Genomic DNA, 27,094 nt, shown 5'->3' on the forward strand with positions numbered 1-27,094 from the left:
GGAGGCAGGAAGATGGGCAGCTTCGGGTCCCGTCTCCTGGAGGCGGGAAAAGCATTTAATCCTTTTAACTGCTTGTTAACAGGCAGAAAAAAGGATTAGTGCCATTTTACCTTCACAGGTGAAGGCTTCCCGACCTCGGAGAACCCCGCCAGGTTGGAGGAGACGTGGAGGAGTTCTGCGGCGGTCGGAGGCACCTGGAAGTAAGATGTAGAGGTGAGTGATGGGTGCAAGTGTGGAGTGGTAAGTATGGAAGGTGAGTGATAAGTTTTAAAAAGTGTTCACTTACCTTGTTTTCTTCCTACAGCCTTCAGCCGCGGTGGATCGAGAGAGCTGACATCCTCCTTGTCAATTTCACAGACTGGCTGTTGGAACCTCCGAACCAACAGCCATGTGAAATTTACAAATTTGAAAGGTTTGATGAGTCCTAAACACAAGGACTCATCAAACTAAAGAGAATGTCAGTGTTTGACAGCTTCACAGAGTTGTCAAATGCTGACATTTCTTCTTTCAAGAAGTCTTGACAGATAGCACGTCTGATGTTGACATGCTCTGTCAGTGACTTCCTCCCTAATTGGCCTACTGAGCCCGCAGGGCGGGCTTAACAAGCTCAATCAGGGGGAAATCACTCTGGTTGGTCAGACGAGGATGGAGGTGGGACATTAACACGACAAGCAGCAGTCCCGCCTCCAACTCGTCACCACTCACAAAATCCAGCCCATAGAGTCATAGAGGCACAGAAAGAGACCATTCGGCCAGTCCGTGCCGGCTCGCTGCAGAGCAATCGGGTTTTGATCGCTTTATAGCAGTTTTACTGTCCACTTGTTATAGCAGGCAAACCGCATTAACACCAATGCGCCCGCTATCAGCAGTGGGGTCTTTGTTAAGATGCTTAATGGGCTCAATTGATATTTCTGTCTCTTCAATGCCTGCCGCTTTTTTTAAACCTGTGTGAATTCACTTTGTTTTCAAACACAATACTTAAGCATGACTCAATCCCCAAATCCTTCCCATGAAGGGAAAAATAATCAAAAATCTCAAAACAAAAAAGAGAACATGACGCACAGAATGAACTGCCCACGCTTCCTATTAAGCAGAATTAGCATTCTACAAATAAACATTCCCCCAGACTCCGATACCTCTTCCAATGCTCCCAGTCACAATTCCCCAAACAGGTTTTTTTTTCCCCAGGCCACACAAAGTAATAACAGAAAATGTTGGCATATTTCCAGCATTTTCTGTTTTTATTTCAAACTTCTAGCATTCACGGCTCTTCCTTTTTATTATCACACAAAGTAGTAATTGGCCATCGAATTTCACCACGTGGAGTGCTAGCGTCACTCCTTTTTTTTGCAGGGTGTACGGGGAAGAGTCCAGCAGTTGTACCCAGAATGTGGTTTGTCCAGCATCACTGCAAACTATATTTTCAAAAAAATAAAACTGTAATTTTATTTCTTTCACAAAAGATGTTTGGTGAACTTCAATGTTATTTTCATGAGCTATTCTGCAATTGTGTTGCATGCTTGTAAACAAATGAGGGGGAAAGGTTTTGCCAAGTACTTGTTTTGTATGAAGACAGCGCCCCTTTAAAGAAAGACAAAGGACAAGCTGCACAACACCAGGTTATAGTTCAACAGCTTTATTTGAAATCACAAGCTTTCGGAGCGCTGCTCCTTCGTCAGGTGAAGTGACGAAGGAGCAGCGCTCCGAAAGCTTGTGATTTCAAATAAAGCTGTTGGACTATAACCTGGTGTTGTGTGACTTCCTACATTTGTCCACCCCAGTCCAACACCGGCATCTCCACATCAAAGGACAAGCTGACTGGGTTTATATCCCACTTAACTACCAATGACAACTTGATTATCTAAGCTAATAATAGCTAATAGATTCAAGAAACAACAGAGATTTGAGCTAGAAATTACTGATGTGCGTACAGTCCCCGCCACTTACATCATGCGCGCTTATTACGGGCAGCCACCTAAAGTGGGCAAATGGCGCTAGTCATTTCCCATTAACATAGGAGTCAATTACAAAGGCTATTATAACATTTTAAGCATGTCGGCTATTTCAGGCAATGGTGGATCTAACGGTGGCTATCACCGTTGTGATATTGGAGCTGGTGAATAAGATTTACCTGCTAATTTCTCTTCATGTTCACCACTCCGATATGTTCTCTCGGACTTGTGTTGCAGTCACTTTCAGTTTTGATCGCTTTATAGCAGTTTTACTGTCCACTTGTTAGAGCGGGCAAACCGCATCAACACCAATGCGCCCGCTGTCAGCGGTGGGGTCTTTGTTAAGATGCTTAATGGGTTCAATTGATAGTTCTGTCTCTCCCATTCTAACCAGTTTATTTTACATAGGTTAACTCCTCCACTAAAATAGCAAAGGAATGCCATGCGAATGAATTGAGCACTTGTCTGCTAATATTCCCCAACAGTCAGCTCTAGATTTTGGAGGACAGCAATTACTTGCCTCATTTTCTCCTTGGCCTCCTCAAAGCTCTCTGACAAAAAATAAGCTTCCTGGAAGGTGGTGATGAGGCATTCCTGGGTGCAGGTTGTCTTTGGCTCAAATGGCTTCACAATGGCTTTGTCCGACAGTGCATGCTGCGAGAGACAGTTATGGGTAAAACAGAAATCACTTGGTTATGGACTACAAGCAGATTTTATTGTAAGTAGAGAAAAAGTAAATCAAAAAGCAATTTCTTGCCTTTAGTTCTCCGATAGAAGACAAAAGTCCCGCACCATAAGCACGTAGTTGTCCTTCTTGCATACAGAGCCCAAACTCCACAGTAAAGAAGTAGCACTGCAGAGTGACACAGAAATTGCAGATTACTGTGACTGTTTATAATTCCTGTTAAGTCACCAAAAAATGGCTCTTGCATTCAATAGTACTTCAAGCAACTACATGAGTAATTTGCTGTTTTTTTTATATGTCCTGCATGATATGATGAGTAAATAGATTAACTCGCAGGCTCTTGTGGCAATTCACGCAACTGCACATTCTGTAGTACATCATCTATCCCAGGAGCAGTGCTAGGTAACTGTAACTGTGGCAACCACATTCTCTCTGTCGTCAACCAGCGTAACTATGAATCACCAGAACTGAACCTGTTAATCGCTAACCGTGATAATTACCAAGTTCTTTTATAATCACGCAGATTCTCAAATGCAGAGCAATCAAACCTAAATAGACCAAGTCAGTTTGTTCACAGGCAAGTGCTATCAAGAATGATATTGAAAATGCTGTTATAAGGAGATTGTCGCAAAAACCAATTTACTCAGGCATGACATATTAATTGTACAATTGATTTTTTATTATAGATCTTGAAAATAGCAACAATCATGCAAGTAGTAGTGATAATACCAGTTGTAGATTATTTTCAAGGATGCAACATCAAAAATCCTTTTTGTTATTCTACAAGTGTCACATCTACATTGTGATGAGAGTGGTGTCTTAGTATATGGAAAGCTTATCAACTAATCTATTTCCCAGCACTATGTGGTACAGCAATGCCTGCCGCTGTAATTTCTGTCAGAATTTCATTATACTTAAGTCTGAATTGTCCTAGTGACCTTTGTGATAACAAAAGACACTACAGTATTACAAATCTTCTGTCATAACAAGGTTTGACTGTATATAACACACATATGCACAATTTACTAATTTGGGAAGCTCACTGAACTTAAAGCAATTCTTTATGAATTATTGTACGCAAGCTAATTACAAAGTCCTGTTGCTACATCCTACACCAAGTGCGTAATCATAGCGTTCTGCCTGGCCCTAAGCTCAGCTTTCTTCCCCCCGCCATACATCAGTTCCTTCCTAAAGCTACCTTCTTCTACCTCCACAACACCGGCCACCACCGCCCCTTTCTTTCCGTTTCTGCGGCCAAAGTCCTAGTCCATACCTTCATCACCTTTATGCTCGTGTTTTCCAATGCCCTTCCAGCTGACCTCCCCACATAACCGTCCCAAGGTTGAATTCATCCAAAATACCAGAGCTTATTTCCGCACCAGCACCAGGTCCCGCACACCCTGCCTTCACCAAGCTCCAGTGCCCCAGCACATCAATTTCAAAACTCTCACCCTAGTTTTACATCTCAACGGCCTTACCCCTCCCGACATTATTGATCACCACCAGCCTTGCATCGCTGCAAATGACATCAGACTTTTCCTTGGTCTTTTGCGTCGTTCAATCCAAGCTTCAGCAGCCACCCGCTCAGCCACTACGCTCCTGCCCTCCATCACCGGTGCACCGTGGCTGCAGTGTGTACCATCTACAAGATGCACTGCAGCAACTCGCCAAGCCTTCATTGGCAGCACCTCCCAAACCCGTGACCTCTACCAGCTAGAAGGACAAGGGCAGCAGATGCATGGGGACACCACCACCTCCAAGTTCCCCTCCAAGTTGCACACCATCCTGACTTGGAAATATGTCACCGATCCTTCATCGTCGCTGGGTCAAAATGGTGGAACTTCCTTCCTAACAGCATTGTGGGAGTACCTTCACCACATGGACTGCAGCGGTTCAAGATGGCGGCTCACCACCACCTTCGCAAGGTCAACAAGGGATGGGCAATAAATACTGGCCTTGCCAGCGACACCCACATCCCAGGAACGAATATTTAAAAAAATTCTGTACTCGGTTTCCTCCCCCTTGCATTTTCTCTCCCTGCTTTCAAAATCCTCCTCTTTGGCTGTGCCTTTTATTCCCCATCCTAACTTCTCCACTCTCTTCCCTTTCTCCATCTTCAGTGTCCATTGCATCCCTTTTCTTCTTGTTATAAAGCATTGAGAGACATCTTCCTGCGCGTGAGGAGCACGATACAAATACAAGTTATTGTTACTGTTCTGGAATCAAGTGAAATCTGCTGTGTTGATCGTTTGATACTATTTCATGTTTAACATAAACTTGATTCATACATTATAGCCCAAGCCACAAGATTTACTGGTTTTCCACTTTCTGAAGACTAGGAAAACACAACTTGCAGTAAGCCAATTATACTACCAGTATTGTTTTGTTCGATTCTCGGCAGCACCACATTGCTAGATATTATACACATACGGTCAAACTTTGTTCTGCAGGCAAGAAAGGCTCTCTTACAGGAATAGTCCTTGGCACTGAGCATGAAAGAAATATCTGATGCCGTCTGAAAGCTAGAGTTTAGAAGTTTAGAAGAATGAGAGGGGATCTCATTGAAACGTATAAAATTCTGACAGGGCTAGACAGACTGGATGCAGGGAGGATGTTTCCCCTGGCTGGGGGGTCTAGAATGAGGGGTCACAGTCTCAGGATACGGGGTAGGACATTTAGGACTGAGATGAGGAGAAATTTCTTCACTCGGAGGGTGGTGAACCTGTGGAATTCTCTACCACAGAAGGCTGTGGAGGCCAAGTCACTGAACATATTTAAGAAGGAGATAGATAGATTTCTAGACACAAAAGGCATCAAGGGGTATGGGGAGAGAGCAGGAATATGGTATTGAGATAGAGGATCAGCCATGATCATATTGAATGGTGGAGCAGGCTCGAAGGGCCGAATGGCCTATTCCTGCTCCTATTTTTCTATGTTTCTATGTAACAGCAAGCAACAGAAAATGTCTGACTGATCTAAATATGGGAGCAATGTGCTAAATGTCTGTATGACATCGATATTAGTATCTGTTACACCCTATACAAGAGCACATTTGAGAAGTGAAATTCAACAAAGTTCCTCAGTACTGTATGAACCTAAATGATGAGCTCAAGTCACTGGAATGAGATTTGAACCCACAACCTTCTGACTCAGAGGCGAGAGTGCTGCCACTGAGCCAAGGCTGACATGCAAGAGTGAGCTGGTGTCCAAGGTGGGTAAGGAAGAAACGAGAGAGTGCCCAGTGTGATACCTTGGCAGCCCTGGTGGGGGGTCGTTGCACATTTTCTGCAATCCTGGGGACGAGGGAGTTGACACTCAGTGCCATTAGCAAAGAACCTCCAAAAACATGAAAAAAGGTGCTCAGGTGGCAAAGAGGGGACTAAAAACAACACTAGTGGCCACCTTAAACTTCGCTAAACTTAACAACTTTGACATTAGTTTTGCAGAGGTCTTGGACAAGCTTAGTGGGCTCAAACCAATAAATCCTGCAATGGACTTCAACGGTTCAAGAAGGCAACTCACCACCACCTTCTCGAGGGCAATTAGGGATGGGCAATAAATGCTGGCCTTGCCAGTGACGCCCACATCCCATAAATTTTTATTTTTTTTAATCCCCAAGGATGGACAATATAGGGTAAATTCACTGAATCTGTGCTCTCAATGGGGACCTGCACTGAAAAAATTGATGATGCAATGTTGTAGCTCCATCGCTGACTTATGTCCCATTTGTGTAGGTTCTTATATACCTGAGAAATCTACAAAGTGCTGACGGTCATTGGGAGGAAGTCAATGAATACAGGGGAGATAGCACTGGAGTGGAAGCAAGACTACACATGGAAATAGGACAAATTCAATTCAATTCAAATCAGTGCAGATAAATGAGGACCATACTACCTCAATGAATGCTGCTGAACTGACTTGGGGAGAAGATGAAAGCCATCTGGGAGTGTTAATAAATTCAACACTTACTATATCCAGTCATTGCAGACAAACAAACAATCAAGAAATCAAACAGAACATTGAACAGTAAGCCTCAGTTTTGGGAAAGTGGCAGAAATGGGCTTGTGGTGGCACAGGCTCTGGACATATAGGCACATGGTTGAATTACCCCCGTACTTGTAAGAAATTCCAAACAAGAGGCAACTTACAGTGGCTAACTTCTGAACATCTTCATCTAATGCAGCAAGAGAAACAAGACCTAGTTCTTGTGAAAACTGTGCAAAACTTGGATCTGCCAGAAGAGGTACATGTCCCAACAGCTCATGGCATGTATCTCTGAAAAATACAGAGTGAAAAGAGGATTATATTGTACACATACATAGCAATGTATAATAGTTAAATTAACTTGTACATAGGCTTCACCAGCTACAAGCAGACATGCACACACACTGTATATAGAGACATATTCAGGAAATTATGTAACAGAGTGCTCAATTACAACTTCATAAATGTAATAAGGTTCATTTGTGTGGATTTTGTTGCTTACACACTGCTTTTTTAATGGAGAGGACTAAAAGGCACAGGACATGAGGCCATAAATATAAGATAGTCACGAATAAATCCAATAGGGAATTCAGGAGAAACTTCTTTACCCAAAAGGTGGTTAGAATGTGGAGCTCGCTACCACAGGGAGTAGTTGAGGCGACTAGCACAGATGTATTTAAGGGGAAGCTAGATAAACACATGAGGAAGAAAGGAATAGAAGGGGTTATGCTGATGGGGTGAGATGAAGAGGGGTGAGAAGGGGCTAGTGCGGAGCATAAACAGAATGGACCAGTTGGGCCGAATGGCCTGTTTCTGTGCTGTAAATTCTATGCAATTTACTAACAAGCCACAGTAAAAATGACTGTTAAAATCAGTTTTCCCATCAGTGCCCAATGGAGTTTGGCATTTACATTAGTGAGTCAGTGTTCAGTGGTACAGCAGTAAAACTGTTAGATCCGTGTGTTAATGGAGACACGGAATGCAGGAGTTGATTTAACAAGTGTTTACTGAACAAAGTCTGGAGGTGAACTAACTACACAAGACGCTATACAGGCTTATATACCCGAGTGGTCACTACTGGTACTACAGTATACAGGGGCTTCAAAAACATAGTTCCTCTTAAAGGTACATACACTACAATTCCTCCCCTTTTAGATAAATAGTACATAACATTTTAAGTAATCATTAAATAACATTTTTACAAGAACAATAATATACACATTTGCTGAAGTTAATCAATTACAAATTCAGTCTCTCTGGAGGCTTCCTGACTCGGTCCGGATAACGCCTCGGTGGTGTAGTAGGTTCTTTTGGCAAGGTCGATTCGGCTTCAATGCCAGTGTCGGGTTCATCTGGTTCCAGTATCACCGGATCGGAGGTAGATACTATGGGTATCTCTGCTTCATCACTAGGCGTATAGAGTTGTGGTGTAGGTTGTCCTTTTTCGGATGACTCTATGATCTGGTCAGCATGGCGCCTTATTATGCTTTCTCCAATGTCCAAGGTATACATCAGCGGTCCTAGTCGTGTGCAAATAGTTCCAGGCTGCCATTTCTCGGTACGGTAGTCCCGGGCCAAAACTGGTTGACCTATCTGGAAGGTTCTAGTTGGCCTTTCATTCATGCTTTGAAATTGCCAGTTCTCTACGTCCCTTCTGACGTTTGGCTTGACCAAATCCAGCCGGCATCTTAGGCTTCTATTGAAAAACATCATGGCGGGGGTTTGGTTTGTAACCACATGTGTTGCATTCCTGTACGCAAACAAGAAGTTATCTACCTTATGTTGTAGATTTATGTCTTCATTACCCATGGCCTTTATGGCCTTCTTGAAGGCCTGGACAAACCTTTCAGCCAATCCATTGGTGGCGGGATGGTATGGGGCAGACGTGTAGTGCTTAACCCCATTGTTTTTTAAGAACTTCCTGAATTTTTCGGATACAAATTGCGGTCCATTATCAGAACAGATCTGTTCAGGCAGCCCATTCCTGGCGAATATGGTCCTTAATACTGTGATGGTTCTTTCCGTGGTGGTGGAGGACATCTTTAATACCTCCGGCCACTTGGAGTGTACATCCACCGCGATTAAGAACATTGAGTCCATGGCAAAGTCGATATGTACCCTTTGCCATGGAGATGAGGGCCACTCCCATGGATGTAGAGGGGCTTGTGGTGGGGCGTTTTGGACCTTCTGGCATCCTAGACAGCTCTAGGTCATTTCTTCGATGTCTCCATCGATACCTGGCCACCACACAAACGCTCTGGCTAAGTTCTTCATTTTCACTCCACCCAGATGCCCCTCGTGAAGCTCCTTTAGCACTCTATCCTTGAGTTTGGGTGGAATCACCACTCTGGATCCACACATCAAGGTTCCTCGGCACACTGACAGCTGTTCTCTTCTTTGCGAGAATGCTGGCAACAGTGGTTCGCCATGTGCTGGCCATCCCTTCACCGTTAAATCGTAGACTCGTGAGAGAGTCGGGTCATTTCGCGTTTCCTTTTCAATGGTAGAATTTGTCACTGGTAGACATTCCACTATGGTCGAGTGGAACATCTCCACTGGGTCCACTTCCACCATTGGCAACGGTAGGCGCGATAACCCGTCAGCATTCCCATGCTGTTTTGTTCCTTTGTATTCTATGTCATATTGGTGTGCCCCTAGGAAAAGGGACCACCTCTGTAGCCTTTGCGCTGTCATAATGGGAACGCCCTTTTTAGGGTTGAATATGGAGACGAGGGGTTGATGGTCAGTCAACAAGGTAAATTTTTGTCCGTGTAGGTAATGGTTGAATTTCTTCACCCCCCACACCAGACTGAGTGCCTCCCTGTCGATCTGGGCATAGTTACGCTCAGCTGAGTTCAATGAGCGTGACGCAAAAGCTATCGGCCGCTCCGAGCCATCAGGGAATCTATGCGATAATACCGCTCCCACGCCATAAGGGGATGCATCGCACGCCAGTCTGATTGGCAGTGATGGGTTGTAATGAGCCAACACTTCCCTGGACGTGATCAAGCCTTTGCATTTATGGAAGGCACGTTTACAGTCTTCGCTCCATTTCCAAACTACTCCCGTTTGTAGCAGTGCGTTAAGAGGGTGCAGAACCGTCGACAAGTTTGGTAAAAATTTATGATAGTAATTTACTAATCCCAGGAATGACCTTAATTGTGAGACATTTTCAGGCGCTGGGGCCTTTACGACCGCTTCAATTTTTTTAGGTGACTTATGCAAACTTTCTTCGTTAATGACATGGCCACAATATGATGTTTGTTTCTGGAAAAATTCGCACTTGGGGCGATTTGCTCGTAGGCCCCGTTCTCTCAGCCTCATGAGCATCCGCTCCAAATTGGCATGGTGCTCGTTGTCGTTTTCTCCTGTTACAAGGATGTCGTCTAGGTAGCATTGATTCCCCGGAATCCCTTGCAGGACTTGCTCCATAGCTCTTTGCCAGATAGCCGGAGCTGATGCCACTCCGAAAACCAGTCGATTGTACTGGTACAGGCCTTTGTGTGTGTTTATCGTGAGATACTTTTTAGAGGCCTCCTCAACCTCCATCTGTAGATATGCCTGTGCTAAGTCAATTTTGGTGAAACGTTTCCCTCCGGATAGTGAGGCGAAAATATCTTCTATCCGCGGAAGAGGATACTGTACCGTGTGAAGAACCAGGTTTACAGTCACCTTGAAGTCCCCACAGATGCGAACTTTTCTCTGTTCTTCAGATTTATCATTATTCAACGTTTTCTTCATGACCGGGACGATGGGTGTTGCCCACTCGCTCCAATCTACATTGGATAACACGCCTGCTTTTTCCAAATTCTCCAGCTCTGCCTCGACAGCTGGATGAATTGCGCATGGCACCGGCCTTGCCTTAAAAAACTTGGGAATTGCCGCATCTTCCACTTTTATTGAGGCGGTGACGCCTTTCAGGGTTCCTAGTTCCTGTTGAAACACTTCTTTGACGTTAGCCAAGATTTCTTTTAATCGTCCAGGTATGACGTCATCATCGGTTTTTTTCTTACTGGTCACCGTCAGTGCCTGAATGGAGTGCCAGTCTAAACGTATCTTTCTGATCCATTCACGTCCCAACAACGGTGGACCACCATCTTGCAGAACGTATAAATACAACTTCTGTATTTCCTTGCCGTTGTATACAACAGGCACCCTTATTTTCCCTCTGGGGTATACTTTCTGCCCCGTATATGTCTTCAAGATAATGGATGTGTCTTTCAAAGGTATATGCGGAAATAGCCGCTCGTAATCCCGTCGACTCATGACGGTCAGAGCTGATCCTGTATCTAGCTCCATTTTGACTGGGGACCCCGCTATCGTGAGGGTAACCCAAATGGTCTGGTAATCTTCTTTGGCAATTACATTATGTAATTTGAGACAGCTTAGTCTCTTGTTTCCGGAGTCGCTATCGCTCTTCTGGTCTTCGGAGCTACTGTCCGTCATCATTTGTACCTTTCTGTACTTTTCCTTATTGACCTTTTTACTGTCAGCGGATTTCTTTCCAGATCTGCATACACGTGCAATGTGTCCCATCTTTCCGCATTACCTGCATGCTTTGTCCTTGAACCAGCAGTCCTTCTGGTCATGGGTGGATCTGCCGCAGCGATAACATCTCTCGAAACCCCGTGTCATTTCATGGGTGCCGAAGTCCTGTGGCTTTTGCTGTATCTCTGCAGCTCCTCTTGCTGCTGCTTCGTATGATACAGCCACACTGAAAGCCTTGTCCAGTGTCAAATCTTTCTCAGAAAGTAGTCTTTTCTGTGTTCCTTCACTTAGGAGACCGCAGACGAATTTATCTCGTAGAGAATCTGCCAGTCCTGCCCCGAATTGGCAGTGCTTTGACAGCTTTCGTAATTCGGTGAGGTAATCAGCGTTACTTTCATTCTTGTGCTGATTCCTCCTGAAGAATTTGAATCGTTCCGCTATCAGCAGCGGTGTTGGGTTTAAGTGCTCCTGTAAGGTATCAACAATCTCCTTAAAATTCTTGTCCATCGGTTTGGCTGGAGTGATCAAGTTTTGTAACAGCCCGTATGTCCTTGCGCCCATCAGATTTAGAAGTACCGATGCCTTTTTATCATCCGTTACTTCATTCGCCTTGCAATATACCTCCACTCTTTCCACATATGTGGTCCAATCTTCTATATCACTATCGAAAGCAGTGCTATTGCCAGTCTTAGGCATCCTGAAAATCTAAAATGGCGCTTCCCGCGCTTTTCCTCCGTCCCCGATGGATCAAAATGGCGCCTCCCGCGCTTTTCTTTCTTCCCCGCCGAGTTAAGATGGCGCCTCCCGCGCTTTCCCGCCGCTGCTGCTGCTGCCAATGCTGTTCTCCGCGGTTCCCGTTGCGACCTGCAGCTTTTCGCGGTATTTCTATTTTTTTTTATATATCGCTCCGTTACTTGGAGAACCGTTCCCGTCATGGAGCGGAATCTCTGGGACTTTTCCCTCCCTCTGCTCGGTCTGAACGCCGACCTGCTTTGCAGCACCAGCCGCGCCCTGAGTGCTCCACCCTCTCTCTCTCTTTGCTTCTGCTTCCCGACTCGCTGCCCGGCCCCGTTGCAGAGCCACCCGATCGAGCTCTAGCCCGCCGCAGCCCAGGAAGGATCAGTGCACTACCTGCCACCAGCCCGTCTAGCTGGTGAAACCACAGTTCTTTCTTCTTTCTTTTTTTCTTGCTTCTGGCTTCGACCTTCGTCTGAGGAATCGATCTCCTTGAGGTGCTGCCGAATTGCAGGTAAGTTCGTTTCTAACTCGTCGCCACTGTTAGATCCGTGTGTTAATGGAGACACGGAATGCAGGAGTTGATTTATCAAGTGTTTACTGAACAAAGTCTGGAGGTGAACTAACTACACAAGACGCTATACAGGCTTATATACCCGAGTGGTCACTACTGGTACTACAGTATACAGGGGCTTCAAAAACATAGTTCCTCTTAAAGGTACATACACTACAAAAACCATATTACATTCCTGGAGCCTTAGAATCACCTTTTGTATAGAGACCTGTCTCAGCGGGCTGCATTGCGCCAGGATTTCTGGGGCACGCCCCAGTGATCGGAGCTGGGCTTTTACATACTGCAGGTGCAGCACCGTCGCAGCTATGTTAATGGGGCAGGACGAGACTTCGCTGGCTGGGCGCCTTAGTTGAGGGATTCCCAATGAAACATGGCACTGTGACCTGCCTCTGGACTCCCTCCAACTGCAAGGTACGCAGGGTCCTGGGGCAGGCCATTGGCAGGCAGATAGGTGTCTATATTTATTTTCTCCACCACCACCACCCCAAGAAATATTCAGGTAATCGGGGATTTCTGATCTTCATCAGCAGCCAGAAGCCCCTGATCTCCAAGGCCTGGTTTGCAGCTGCAGGCACTGCACTTAAATCTCCTCCAGCCAGCACTCTGCCCTGCCAGGCTGCTCCTGGGCCTGGACAATGCTAGGGCAGTGAAGACCCAAGAAAATCCATGGTTCTTGCATTTTCGGATGGCAAAGAAACAATGGGGGGAATGGCTATTAGGAAACCAAGGCTAACCTCTACATCCATGGCTGCTGACCCCACTGAGAAGCCCCTTCAATAGCAGCGCAGGGCCGTAGGCTGAAAGCCCTAGCACCTGTCTGCTTTTCCAGATCCACCACCTCTACCTGTAAGAAACGTGTGCTGTACAGCTCTGGCACACTGAAAGCGCGTGGGCCAAAGTTGTGCACAATGCTTGAAATAGTATCTCCCTCAGGCAGCATGCCGGCCATTTCTCAACACACCCTGTGACTGTTGCTCAGCACTGGGAGCGCTAGATTGCAGACTCACCCCTATCAACAATTTCTAAGACAATTTTCATTATTGGATTGAGTGCTACACAGATCTTGTTGCTGCTGTAATCGGGAACGTCCATGAATCTCAGGCTCAGTAGGCAAGTTATTCCACCTATGCTCTTGGGAAAAGGCACCCAATGAGAGCTTGTTGCCGAGGAGTAAGGGAGGAAATATATCAGCTTATCACTCCAGCTCACTCTTGCAGATCTCCCAGAGGCAACTTAGAGAATGGCATCTGTAGCAACAGATCTTCTTCTTAGGCAGTCCCTCGGAACCGAGGATGACTTGCTTCCACATTAAAAATGAGTTCTCAGGTGACTGGTGAGTCCAATGTGGGACCTACAATCTCTGTCACAGGTGGGACAGACGGTGGTTGAAGGGGCGGGTGGGTGGCGTGCTTGGGTTGACGTGCGCTCCTTCCGCTGTTTGTGATTGGCTTCTGCATGCTCCCGGCGAAGAGACTCGAGATGTTCGGCGCCTTCCCGGATGCTTCTCCTCCACTTTGTGCGGTCTTGGGCCAGGGATTCCCAGGTGTCGGTGGAGATGTTGCACTTTTTCAAGGAGGCTTTGCGGGTGTCCTTGAAGCGTTTGCACTGGCCACCTGGGGCTCTCTTGCCGTGTCAGAGCTCCGAGTAGAGCGCTTGTTTTGGGAGTCTCGTATCGGGCATGCGGACGATGTGGCCCATCCATCAGAGCTGATTGAGCGTGGTCAAAGCTTCGATGCTGGGGATGTTGGCCTGAGCGAGAACACTGACGTTGATGCACCTGTCCTGCAAGTGGATTTGCAGGATCTTGCGGAGGCAGCATTAGTGGTACCTATCCAGTGCTTTGAGGTGCCTGCTGTACATGGTCCATATCTCTGAAGCATACAAGAGGACGGGTATCACTACTGCTCTGTAGACCATGAGCTTGGTGCCAGGTTTGAGGTCCTGGTCTTCCTCAGGCGACTGAAGGCTGCACTGGCACACTGAAGGCGGTGTTGGACTTCGTCATCAATGTCTGCCCTTGTTGACAGTAGGCTCCCGAGGTATGGAAAGTGGTCCACGTTGTCCAAGGCCTCGTCGTGGATTTTGTTAATCGAGGGGCAGTACTGTGTGGCGGGGGCAGGTTGGTAGAGGACCTTTGTCTTACGGATGTTTAGTGTAAGGCCCATGCTCTTGTACGCTTCGGTGAAGGTGTTGACGATGGTTTGGAGAGATACAGATACGAACCATACGGTGGTTTTCTTACCCTCTTAGTCAAGAAAGGGTGTGTTATACAGACGGATCTAAAGAGGGGATAAAACGGTCAACTAGACCATGTATTTATTTTAATCTTTCATAGGATTATTTTGGTATCACACATTACACCGTGCCACATCTACACTACATAATTCCAGAGTCAGAGCACAACCTAAGTCCAGAGTGAAGCAGAGTGAGAGTCCCTGAAGGAGGGATTTGCATTACAAGTTTTAGAATTGTACAAAGTTAAAACACTGTTCACCAACTCTGGAGCTGTAGTGTAAATACAAGCCATGATTATATGTTGGTCTATGTTTCAGAAATGGAGTTGCAATCAGACGATCATTGTCTCTGTGTAACACAGCTCCTTCTGTGTCTCCGCAGGCAGCAGCCTCCTCCCCAAATTAGACAACAGCCCTCTTTATTCCATGATGGCAGTGTAATAAGTAGCAGAATCTGTTCAGCCAACAGGAACCTGAAAAGCAACAGTGACATCTAAAAATAAAAAGCTTCTTCAGCATAAGTGCAATAACGACAGGAATCGCCTCAGGATAGTAGTTAAAAACTAAAAGTTAAGGTTTTACTCTATAGACAAACGTGGTTGTAAACTTCCGCCTGCCCGAGGTTCCATTAAATTACAGGCAGATTATTTGATACTGAATAGTTGTAATATTGATTATGATTAAAAGCACAACAACAATATTATTAGAAAAAGAAAATACAGCAGATGCTGGAAATCTGAAATAAAAACAGAAAATGCTGGAAATACTCAGCAGGTCAGGCAGCATCTGTGGAGAGAGAAACAAAGTTAACGTTTCAGGTCGATGACCCTTCGTCAGAACTGGAGCAAAACTTCTTCAAGGTGGGCATTCCTGGAAGAGAGGTGGCAGTGAATTAAACACTAATACAAAAAGAAAATACTGCAGATGTTGGAAATGTAATATACAATATTAATAGGCTATTATTCAATAGAAAATCTTGGAAAAGCATGAATTCATTTGATAGTTATTAACTAAATCTCAAAACGGTTTCAGAATGACTTGGTACATGGGAGCAAAGTCTGGTAAACAGAAACTTACGGTTCTGGGGTGTAAAAGGGATCCGAGCTGTGACGCACATACTGAGTGCAATGGAAAACTCGAAAAGCTAATCCAGCTAAAAAGTCTCTTGGAGACAAATATCCAGCCACTGGTCGGACTACAAAGCCTGATTGTTCTGAAACAGGGAGGAAACACATTTCTACTTAAATTCAATCCATAAATTGAGGAGAAAAAATAATGCATATTAGTGGACAACGAATATAGTCCCAAATACCTTTCAAAAATACAGACACATCTTCCAGCTGTGGGATATTATCCTCTCTGTAGCCGCAGTGCTTTGTTAGAAGAGGGAAATTCTTCAGGTACTCCTGGCATGCATGAGTTGGGTAAAGTTTTGTCAGCTCTCTGAACACCGTCCCCCAGGTCTTAATTTCTTCTTCTGTGTATTCAACTCTAGGAATAGGCTGGCCACTAGAGGGCAGCAAAAGGACATGTTATTGAACAATGTGATGTTAATTCGTGGAATTACACAATTTCCATCTTCTGTTTATTGAGAATAGTGTGTGGCTCTCTACAGATAACTGATTGTTTAATGTTTGTGTCGTTACCCATATCTTAACCATCAGCTGGAAATCTTTGAAAAGAAAGACTTGCATTTATATAGCGACCTCAGGACATCCCAATGCGCTTTACAGCCAATGAAGTACTTTTGAAGTGGAGTCACTGTTGTAATGTAGGAAACGCAGCAGCCAACTTGCACACAGTAAGCTCTCACAAACAGCAATGTGATAATGACCAGATAATCTGTTTTAGTGATGTTGATTGAGGGATAAATATTGGCCAGGGCACTGGGGATAATTCCCCTGCTCTTCTTCGAAATAGTGCCATGGGATCTTTTACATTCACCTGAGAGTAGACAGGGCCTCAGTTTAACATCTCATCTGAAAGACGGCACCTCCGACAGTGCAGCACTCCCTCAGCACTGCACTGGAGTGTCAGCCTAGATTTTTGTGCTCAAGTCTCTGGGGTGGGACTTGAACCCACAACCGTCTGACTCAGAGGTGAGAGTGCTACCAACTTTTTTTTTTTTAATTATACTTTATTGAACATTAAGAACATTTACAACATCGTGATCATTACATTGTATGATACAAATCAATTCCACCGCCCTGCACAGCCATTCCGCCACCACATTTTAACATCAAAACCTGAAGTTTAATTTATCACCTGTAACATATATTAATCGATTGTACTTTAAAAATTGGTTGTAAAATACTGTCCTTAAATTCCTTTCTGAATAAAACATCCACAGAGCCTTATAATGGTCTTTTAGCTTATATTTAAAATACTCTTTTAGATTGATTCTCCTCCCCTTAAAAAACAGAGCATTCCTTCTTTGCACAATCACGAATCTAGCCAAACTGAACATTAAATTAATTGCCGCTCCGCTAGACTCTGGCAGACTCTCCTGCAATCCCCATCTCAAAATTGAGTCCCACGGGATTCCCATTCTCGCTGTTCGGTCCCCACCCAGCAAAAAAGCTTCACACAACTGTCGAACATAGTACTTAAAGTCATTTAACTGCGGACATAACACCAGTAAATGGGACAGAGTCTCATCCTGTGTCCCACACATTGGGCAAGTTGCCGCCTCCACTCGTCCAATCTTGCACAAGACCGTCATGGTAAAAATCCGGTTATGAGCCAATTTGAAATCCAGTTCAATCCATTCTGGGCATTTAAAATTCGCACACACTCCCTTCCAAATCCTGTTGAAGTCCAGCTGTGGGTATATACTCTGCCAAAACTCCTGACCAGCAGGAGTCTTGAATCTCCATTCTCTGAATACCTCATAGAAATCTCGAGTATTACAGATGTCAAATTGGACCAACTCTCCCCCTTTCTCCGGTACAAAGAAACATAGAAACATAGAAACATAGAAGATAGCAGCAGGAGTAGGCCATTCGGCCCTTCGAGCCTGCTCCGCCATTCAATGAGATCATGGCTGATCATCCAAACCCTAGCACCCGGTCCCTACACCGACAGCCATCCCACCCAAGCCCTATCCCCGTAACCCCACGTATTTAATCCCCCCTAACACTAAGGGTCAATTTTTATCATGGCCAATCAACCTAACCCGCACCCTGCTTGGAAAAGCAGGACGCATTTTACTTCCTTTGGAGATTTCCGCATTTATTTCTTCCATCCAATCCTGTGGCATTGCCCTCACAATCTTCTCATACATGATTCCTATTGCTTTTCCTTCCAGCTCCTGATCCTCCTCCCACACCATGTCCCTCACTATCGCTTCCGGCAACCAACCTGGAATCACCTCGTATAATACATCTTTCACCGATATAATCCCAGCTTTTATAAAAGCTTGATTAAATAAAATCTCTCCTTCGATGTTGACCCACCTATTCAAAAATAAGGGCTGTTCTAAAAATTCCTCAGCCCCCTTGGGCGCAAACTGCACACTTTTTAAAAATTGAGCCCAAGTCTCTACAACCCCCTTATAAAACCTAGGGAGAAGCTTAATCGATTTCAAAAACATATTATTGTATTCCATATACAATATCCCCTGCCCTCCTATCCCACTTCGTTTTTAAAAATGCTCAAAACAACTCTTCCAAAAACTTGAATTTGACTTCTGAAGAAATCTCTTCACCCATTTGATTCTAAAGGATTTTTTCTTCAAATCAATATCTGGGAAATTGAGTCCTCCCTGATTTCTCCGTCCAATGATGGTATTGTAAGCCACCAAGGCTGGTTTCCCTTCCCATAAAAACCTCACACAAGCCTCTCGGATGGACTTTTCTACCCACTCAGGAATATCCTCCACCGTCAATAAGTACCATAGCTTAGATAGCAGGAGAGCAGACACCACGGTCGCTCTTCCTTGCACTTTCAACCACCTTCTTTCCCATCTTCCCAAAATCTTTTTAATTTTCATAACCTTAGGTTCCCAATTTAATCGATCCACTTCTTCCCTGTCTTTCTTGCACCCCATATGCACCCCCAGAACTTCCAAAACCTCCACCACCTTAAAGGGACATACCCCCAACCATTCCTCCCTACCCCTCCCTGCGACCAGGCATTGGGACTTACTATAATTCACTCTGGCTCCTGAAGCTCTACAATATTCCTCCACTACCTCCATAGCTTTCCTCACTGACTCCCCATTTCTCAATGTTAAGGTTGTGTCATCTGCATATTGGGGTATCTCCGACACCAGCCCAGAACTGGGGACCACAATCCCAACTACACCTTGTTTCTTTCGCATCATGTAACCTAATGGTTCTGCTACCAATGTGTACAGCAGTGGGGACAGGGGACAACCCTGTCTCACTGATCTCTGTATCGGAAAATATTTAGATAAAAAACCATTACATTTAACACAGCTAAATATGTTTGAATAAAAAATCCTTATCCACTGAATGAAATTTTCCTTGAAACCAAATGCTTCCAAAACCTTCAATAAAAACTCATGAGAGACCCTATCAAAGGCTTTCTCTTGATCTATCTTTAATACATAAGCCTCCCTCCCACTCTCTTCCATGAGCTCTATCGCATCTCGGATTGAGACCACAGAGTCTGCGATGTCCCGGCCTATGACTCCATAGGACTGAGAGGGCCAAACTATCTCCGGTAACACCTCCTTCAAACAATTTGCCATAACCCTCGCCAAGATCTTATAATCCACATTTAATAGTGTGATGGGCCTCCAATTCTTCAGATCCCGTCTATCCCCTTTATTTTTATATAAGCTAAGCTTATGATACCTCTCCTCATAGATGGGGCCAGGCTTCCCTCAATTTTAATTTCCTTAAAAACTTCTAAGAGCAATGGGCTTAAAATCTCAAAAAATTCCTTATAAAATTCTGCACTTAGTCCATCGGACCCTGGGCTTTTCCCCCCCTTCATTCCACTTACTGCTATTTTTATTTCCGCTAATCCTACTTCTTTATCACACATGCTTCTCTCATCCTCCTTTAACCCCTTTTCAATAAAAGCAGTAACCTTCTCCATCTCCAAATTGGAAATGTCTTCTTTTGTATATAGCTCTTGATAAAAGCTGCTAGCCGCCTCCAAAATCTCTTCACTTTCATGAATGATCTTCTCCCCAACCTTCAACTCCTCAATTAACGATAATCTCTGTTGCAGCTTCTCTTGCTCTAGAAAATATTGAGTGCATCTTTCGCCCTCCAATGTATCTCTAGCCTTTGCAGGAAAATGGCCCCCTTGCATTTTTCAGCTTGCAATAATTCCCACTCTTCCTTTAGCACCCGGAACTTAGTCTCAACTCCCTTATCCCCTCCGTCAACTGCTTTACAGACATCCGTAAACCTTTTGTTTATATTCTCTTCTCGATGCCGGTTAGCTGTCATCCCCTTTTTCCCATAACGTACCGAAAAAACTTTTACCTCATGTTTGAAATTGTCCCACCAAACTCTTCTTTCTTTCAAGAACAAAAGTTCCTTCCGAGCATTCTTTATTATTTTTATAATCCCTTCTTTATAAGCACTTTCCTTCAGGTATTGATTGTTTAAAATCCACATCCCTGAACCAATCTTAACTCTGCTGTTCCTAATTCTAAGAACCAAAGCCGAGTGATCACTAAAAAATACTTTTTTATAATGAATCTCCATCACCTCCGAACTTAACCCTTCCCGCATTAACACAAAATCTATTCGGCTCTGTTTTAAAACATCACCCACCCAACCTGCTCTGGAGAATTCCCTTTTTATGGGGTTCCGGTCCCTCCATAAGTCTCTCAAATTTAAATTTGCCATCATTTTTATAATCATCCCTCTGGAGTTATCCTCTTTAAAGGTCATCTGGGCTGAAATGTCCATCCAAGATAAAATCCCCCACTATACAAGGATTTTCCACCTCTGCCACTTCAGTGAATAGCCCCCGAAAAAACTCGTAACGCTTGCAATGGTCGTTCGGTGCATAGATATTAAAAAGATCACAATTAAATCCCTCCAATTTTACCCTTAGCCGTAAAAATCTCCCCTCAGTGTCCTTGTCCACCAAGGCAACGTTCTCTTCTATGGACGGACTCACCAAAACAGCCACCCCACAACTTGCAAACACCTCTCCCTTCCAAACCTTCTGAACTCTTTCTAGAATATCCTCATCCCAAAAAGTTTCTTGCAGACACAACAAGTCCGTGCCTTTAAAACCCTGCAACAACTGCTGCAATTTCTTCTCACCCCTCAGTCCATTCACATTGATCGAGACCAATGTAATCATGGCTCCAAAGAAGGGAAGTATGCCCAATAATCTCCCCATCATTTAATCTCAGGCTCTTCCCTCCTCTCATGCTCCTTCTCAACTTTTCGGGCAGCTGTTGCTTTTTCCTGCAGCCTCCGGCTCTTTTTCCCCTCCTGTTTGACCCCTCCCTGCGGTTTCAGCCTCTTCCTTGCCTTAAGTTTGGACCCAGGAGCTGCCCTTTCTCCCTCCTTCTGCCCCTCACTAACCTTTCCCTTTCCACATGATGCCACCCCATCCCCGACTTCCATGTCTCTGTCCCCCTCTAATTCCTCACACTCAAGCTCTTCTGCAACACCCTGTGCCTGCTCCCCGTCAGATACATAATCCTGCTCCCCGTCAGATACTTCATCTCCCATTGAGAGTCTTCCTGCTATCGCAGTTTCTCCCACTGTGCCGCCCCCTTCGACCACGTCTCTACTTCTGACCCTTGCACCTTGTTCCCTCACTCCATGGGACAATGGCACACCTAAATTGTTCCCTTCTGACGGCTCTATCTCGCCGATCCCATTCTGCTGTCCCTTTAAGGCTCCTGCCTCTTGCACCCTCTCCCCGCCCCCTCCCGCTCACCAAAATATCCGACTCCCCGCCTCTCCCTGGAGCACTCACTTCCACCACACACCCCGCTCCTGCCTCCTCTCCCCCCACAAACACCAGACTCCCCAGGGGGAGCCGAACTGCACTAAGGCTCGAGTCTGCGCTTGACCCTTGCTGCCCGCTGCTGTCTTTGTTCCCCTCCATAGCACTCGCCATGTTTTCTGCCATCTCCATCTCGATCTCCACTCCGCCAACCTCTGCCTCTTCCTGTGCACCTTTTTCCTTCATTTTACCGGCTGTGTCCTCCGACTGCACCGCGCCGCCGGCCGTTCCACACTCCTCTCCTGCTCCTTCTCCCATCTCCTCGTCACTCATTTCGCTTCCTTCTGCCACACACTCACAGCGGGTGGGGCCTTTACAACACACCCCACAGCTCTCCACCTTGCAGCTCCGCGCGATATGTCCCGACTCACCACAATTGTAACAATACAAATCAGGACAGTTTCTTACGAGATGGTCATGTCCCAGACAATAGTAACACACCTTTACTTGGTTATCGTGCAGCACACGAAAGTACTGTACTCCTTCCAGTGTCTCGAACTTCATATTGTAAGGCAAAGACCTCACCCCCTCTGGGAACCGCACCTTTACATACCAGGTTCCGTCTGCTACCCGTGTTCCCGGATAGTACCTCCTCTTTATTTCGGAACAGATTTTAATGTCCCACGACTCCAACTTTTTGCTCAGCACTTCGTCCTCGATGTACACAGGCAAGTTCAAAAATGAAACCACCACCTCCTCTGAATATAGCAGAGTCACCTCCAAGAATTTCTCCTCAACTTTCAGACTGAGCAGCAGTTTTTCCACCTCCTCACGGCCACTGACCGTCACCTCAAATCCCACATTTGGTTTTGGTCGGCAGGCAAAACAGCTTCCCTCACCACAGTCCTCATGAACCGCCTGGATTATATCCCAGGCTCGAATCTTCTTATCTTCACATTGCACCACCACCGTATTTTCTTTACCAAACCTCCTGAGGTCCCGGCCCAAATCTTTGGGCCTTTTTTTCCCCCTTCCCACCACAGTTTCTTCTCTTATAAAATTCCTCTCGGGAATATTGTCCTCTGAGGGGCCCGGCACTCCAGACCCCTCAGCAGCCATCTGGCTGTTTTTTGTGGGCCAAAAAGGCCCTAAAACCTGAAAACAACACCCCAAAACCCGCCACCAACTTTTTACAAAACTTCCTCCAACACCCAGCTGCAATTAGGCAACCAGTCACACCTGGCTCACTCCTAGCCCCTCCCACCTAGAGAGTGCTGCCCACTGAGCCACAGCTGACACTTTGCTTTATAGGGATAAATATTACAGTAAATAAAGTCCATCTTGATATTTCAGTATATTCGTGTAAGTTTCAGCATCATAGTACATGATCTGCAATCTTTAAAAATGGCTGGTCCAGGTAAACTGTTGCTTTCTAGAACCAATAGCGGTAAACAGAAAAAACAGTGAATGCTGGAAGTCTGAAAAAAGTAGAAAATGCTGGTAAAACATAGAAAATCCTTCAGCATACGAAAAGAAAAGCATAGGTTAACATGAAGATGTTATAAAATGTAGTAAAAATGTTGAATCCCAATGGAAATTGATCAAATTGGTGACTTTACTAAAGTCCCTGGATAATCTATAGACTAAATGCCCAAATGATATATGAGTTGACCCACACAAGAAAACACTATACCTTAATGTAGTCACACACCATCCTGACTTGGAAATATAGCGCCATTCCTTCAACGTCGCTGGGTCAAAATCCTGGAACACCCTCCCGAACAGCGCTGCGGGAGTACTTTCACCACAAGGATTGCAGCGGTTCAAGAAGGCAGCTCACCACCACCTTCTCAAGGGCAATAAATGTTGGCCTTGCCAGCGACATCCACATCCCAGGAACAAATGTAAAAAAAATTCCCTTGGGGGAACATATGATGTTTTCATTCTTTAGCAATCAGAAAGATGCCACAGCTCTGTGAAGGAGAAGGATGGGTTGCTGGCTGGCTACTATAAAATATTGGTTATGTACAGCAACCATAGCCGATGACACCTCTGTTCATAGAAACATAGAAACATAGAAAATGGGAGCAGGAGTAGGCCATTCGGCCCCTCGAGCCTGCTCCGCCATTCAATGAGATCATGGCTGATCATCCAAATTCAGTACCCGGTCCCTGCTTTCTCCCCATACTCCTTGATCCCTTTAGCCTTGAGAAATATATCCAACTCCTTCTTGAATATATTTAATGAATTGGCCTCTACTGCATTCTGTAGTAGAGAATTCCACAGGTTCACCACTCTCTGGGTAAAGAAATTCCTCCTCATTTCTGTCCTAAATGGCCTACCCCTTATCCTTAGACTGTGACCCCTGGTTCTGGACTCCCTGACCATCGGGAACATTATTCCTGCATCTAGTCTGTCCAGTCCTGTCAGAATGTTATAAGTTTCAATGAGCTCCCCTCTCATTCTTCTAAACTCCAGCGAATACAAGCCCAATCGATCCAATCTCTCCTCATACGTCATTCCTGCCATCCCAGGTATCAGCCTGGTGAATCTTCGCTGAACTCCTTCCATGGCAAGAACATCCTTCCTCAGATAAGGCGACCAAAACTGCACACAATACTCAAGATGTGGCCTCACCAAGGCCCTGTACAACTGCAGCAAGACATCCTTGTTCCTGTACTCAAACCCTCTCGCTACGAAGGCCAACATACCGTTTGCCTTCTTAACCGCCTGCTGCACCTGCATGCTTACCTTCAGCGACTGGTGCACAAGAACACCCAGGTCTCGTTGCACTTCCCCTTCTCCCAATCTATTGCCATTCAGATAATAATCTGCCTTCCTGTTTATGCCACCAAAGTGGATAACCTCACATTTATCCACGTTATATTGTATCTGCCATGCTTCTGCCCAATCACCCAACCTGTCCAAATCATCCTGGAGTTTCTCGGCATCCTCCTCACAGCACACACGCCCACCCAGCTTTGTGTCATCTGCAAATTTGGAGATATTACATCTAGTTCCCTTGTCTAGATCATTAATATATGTTGTGAATAGCTGGGGTCCAAGGACCGATTCCTGCGATATCCCACTAGTCACTGCCTGCCACTCGGAAAAAGACCCGTTTATTCCAACTCTTTGCTTTCTGTCTGCCAACCAGTTCTCTATCCAAGTCAGTACCTTGCCCCCAATCCCATGTGCCTTTACTTTACACGCTAATCTCTTATGCGGGACCTTATCGAAAGCCTTCTGAAAGTCCAAATACACCACATCCACTGGTTCTCCCTTATCTATTTTACCAGTTACATCCTCAAAAAATTCCAAAGCATACCAACGCAAAGAACAGCTACAAGGGAAACCCAAGGACCTGATTGAGCAGACACTTAGGGTGCTGAAGTCGGTCAGAGGGGACCTTAGAGTAGGCCCAGAGAAGGTGTGCAGAGGCCACGGTATGGACTTGAACGGCGAGCAGTTGAAAATTATAGAACAACTATCGCAGACCAGCCACCGCAGTCAGTGAGACAGGTGTGTTACGACCTCAGTGACCAGTTCTTCTAATGACTTTATTGGGTACTTTTACTTTCTATTGCTGTTTGAATTGCCTGGTTTTTTTTGTATAGTAAACTATATTTTAGCTTTACTGTTGGACAACTGACACTTCCATATCTGCAAAATGAAAGAACGGCCGACTGTAAGATATATTAAAAGTGAAGATATTTTATTTCATATTTTAGTGTATATGGTGTAGGTGTTTGTCGTGGTTTTTTCTGGTGCATTTTCCCTTGCGTGCCATGAAGGTCTGTGTGTTGACTGTTGCTGTGAGGAGTATCACTGGAGGCTGCTGCATAGCCAACTGTAGGAGATACGCTGCCTGTATCTACAAGCAGAAGTGCTTACATCAGACCCAGGAATCGCCTTTGCCAGAGTCTGTGTGGGCTGTTTTCTTTCAGAGCCAACCTCTACTGTCACTTGTGCAGGGCTGGATGATGCTACAGAACGATCACTGACATGAGTGTCACTGGTTACTCCTGTGCTATTCCATGCATGCAATCGCTGGAGGGCCTTCACAAGGTCCACTGTGTGAGCACAGAAAGTGGGAATCTATGAGATCTTCCCTGTGGTTGCCTGGAACAATGCTCCAAGCAAGATGAATTTGGTTGCAAGTGCTTCTTATGGTTGGGGCCCCAAAGTCTCCACAGCAGCATTCACAAGAGACAGTACCCCTGGCTCTTATTACCTGCATTACCAATGTCAATGCTGCTAGTTTTGTCATATTACCAATGACAACAACAGTGCTGATTGTTACTCTCCCAACTAACTATTCCCTTTCCATCTGCCATGTATATGGAGACAACCGTCTTTTAACATAGATGCCAAACATCTATTTCAAAGCAAGCCCACTCAGGCCCCACTCTAAAACTCTCCATCTCTCCACCTCTTTCTCCTCTTTTAAGGCCCTCTTTAAAACCTATTTCTTTCACTAAGCTTTTAGTTATCCTTCCTAATAACTTCATCTTTGGCTCTGTGTCAATTTTTGACTGCTTATGATTTTCTACGTTAAAAGTGCTTTATAAATGCAAGGTATTGTTGTATAGCTCCCCAAAACAGCACAGGCAATCAGCATTCTGAACCTGTAACCGGTAGGCTGATATTCATCAACCTCCAGCACTGATAGATAGCTACGTGCCATCACATAGTCCTGAACGAGTGACAGTAGACATTGTATCTGAAAGCAAAAGGTATCTTACAAATTAAAGCTAGTGCTCTGCACTCCACTGTTTCATCTTCAACCCATGAGCATCTTCTTCCTAGTGTGCTGGGGTTTGAGTTAAGTTAAGTATTAGAGCCTTATGTACGATCAGTCATTATAGTCATATTGATGTAAAATATGCAAATCACAGCTGATATGGTACATACCAGTTGTTCCACACATCCCTGTAACATCCACAGTCCCAACACCTTTTGACCCTCCCCACTGTCCCCCGAATAAATCGACTATTCTTTCTTCACGTTCAGTGAGAGTAGGGTCCACCATCAGTGCCCTCAGTTAAGTGCGAGTTTTACCTTTAAACATAAAAGCAGTGTGGATTAAAATGAAGTAATGGGTATTATGTAATGACAAAGGATTAATTAGCAACCTTGTTGTGCGAGGCCCCTTGGGTCGGAGCGATCATAATATGATAGAAATCTTCATTAAGATGGAGAGTGAAGTAGTTGACTCAGAGGCTAGGGTCCTGAATTTAAATAAAGGAAACTACGATGCTATGAGGCGCGAGTTGGATAAGATTGATTGGGGAATGTTACTCAAAGGGTTGACGGTGGATAGGCAATGGCAAATATTCAAAGATCGCATGGATGAACTACAGAATTTGTTCATCCCTGTTTGGCATAGAAATAAAACAAAAAAGGTGACTCAACCATGGCTAACAAGGGAAATTAGGGATAGCATAAGATCCAAGGAGAAGACATATAAATTGGCCAGAAAAAGCAGTATACCTGAGGATTGGGAGCAGTTTAGGATTCAGCAAAGGAGGACAAAGGGATTAATTAA

The 27,094-nt window shown here is 45.0% G+C and overlaps 1 protein-coding gene across 1 annotated transcript in view; it reads right to left on the bottom strand.

Annotated features, from left to right (window-relative positions):
* LOC147106323 (tryptophan 5-hydroxylase 2-like) overlaps positions 1–27,094 on the bottom strand; it is a 55,058-nt gene that overhangs the window by 14,205 nt on the left and 13,759 nt on the right. The window contains exons 6-10 of the mRNA XM_086009728.1: positions 15,965–16,161; positions 15,730–15,865; positions 6,786–6,912; positions 2,710–2,805; positions 2,473–2,606 (exon numbers count right to left, since the gene is read on the bottom strand). Of these exons, the coding sequence (XP_085865854.1) occupies positions 2,473–2,606; positions 2,710–2,805; positions 6,786–6,912; positions 15,730–15,865; positions 15,965–16,161 (690 nt within the window). The remainder of the gene's footprint in view (positions 1–2,472; positions 2,607–2,709; positions 2,806–6,785; positions 6,913–15,729; positions 15,866–15,964; positions 16,162–27,094) is intronic.

Source organism: Somniosus microcephalus, chromosome 16 (assembly GCF_052327205.1).
Source record: "Somniosus microcephalus isolate GS21.2 chromosome 16, FLI_Smic_1.0, whole genome shotgun sequence".
Lineage (NCBI taxonomy): Eukaryota > Metazoa > Chordata > Chondrichthyes > Squaliformes > Somniosidae > Somniosus > Somniosus microcephalus.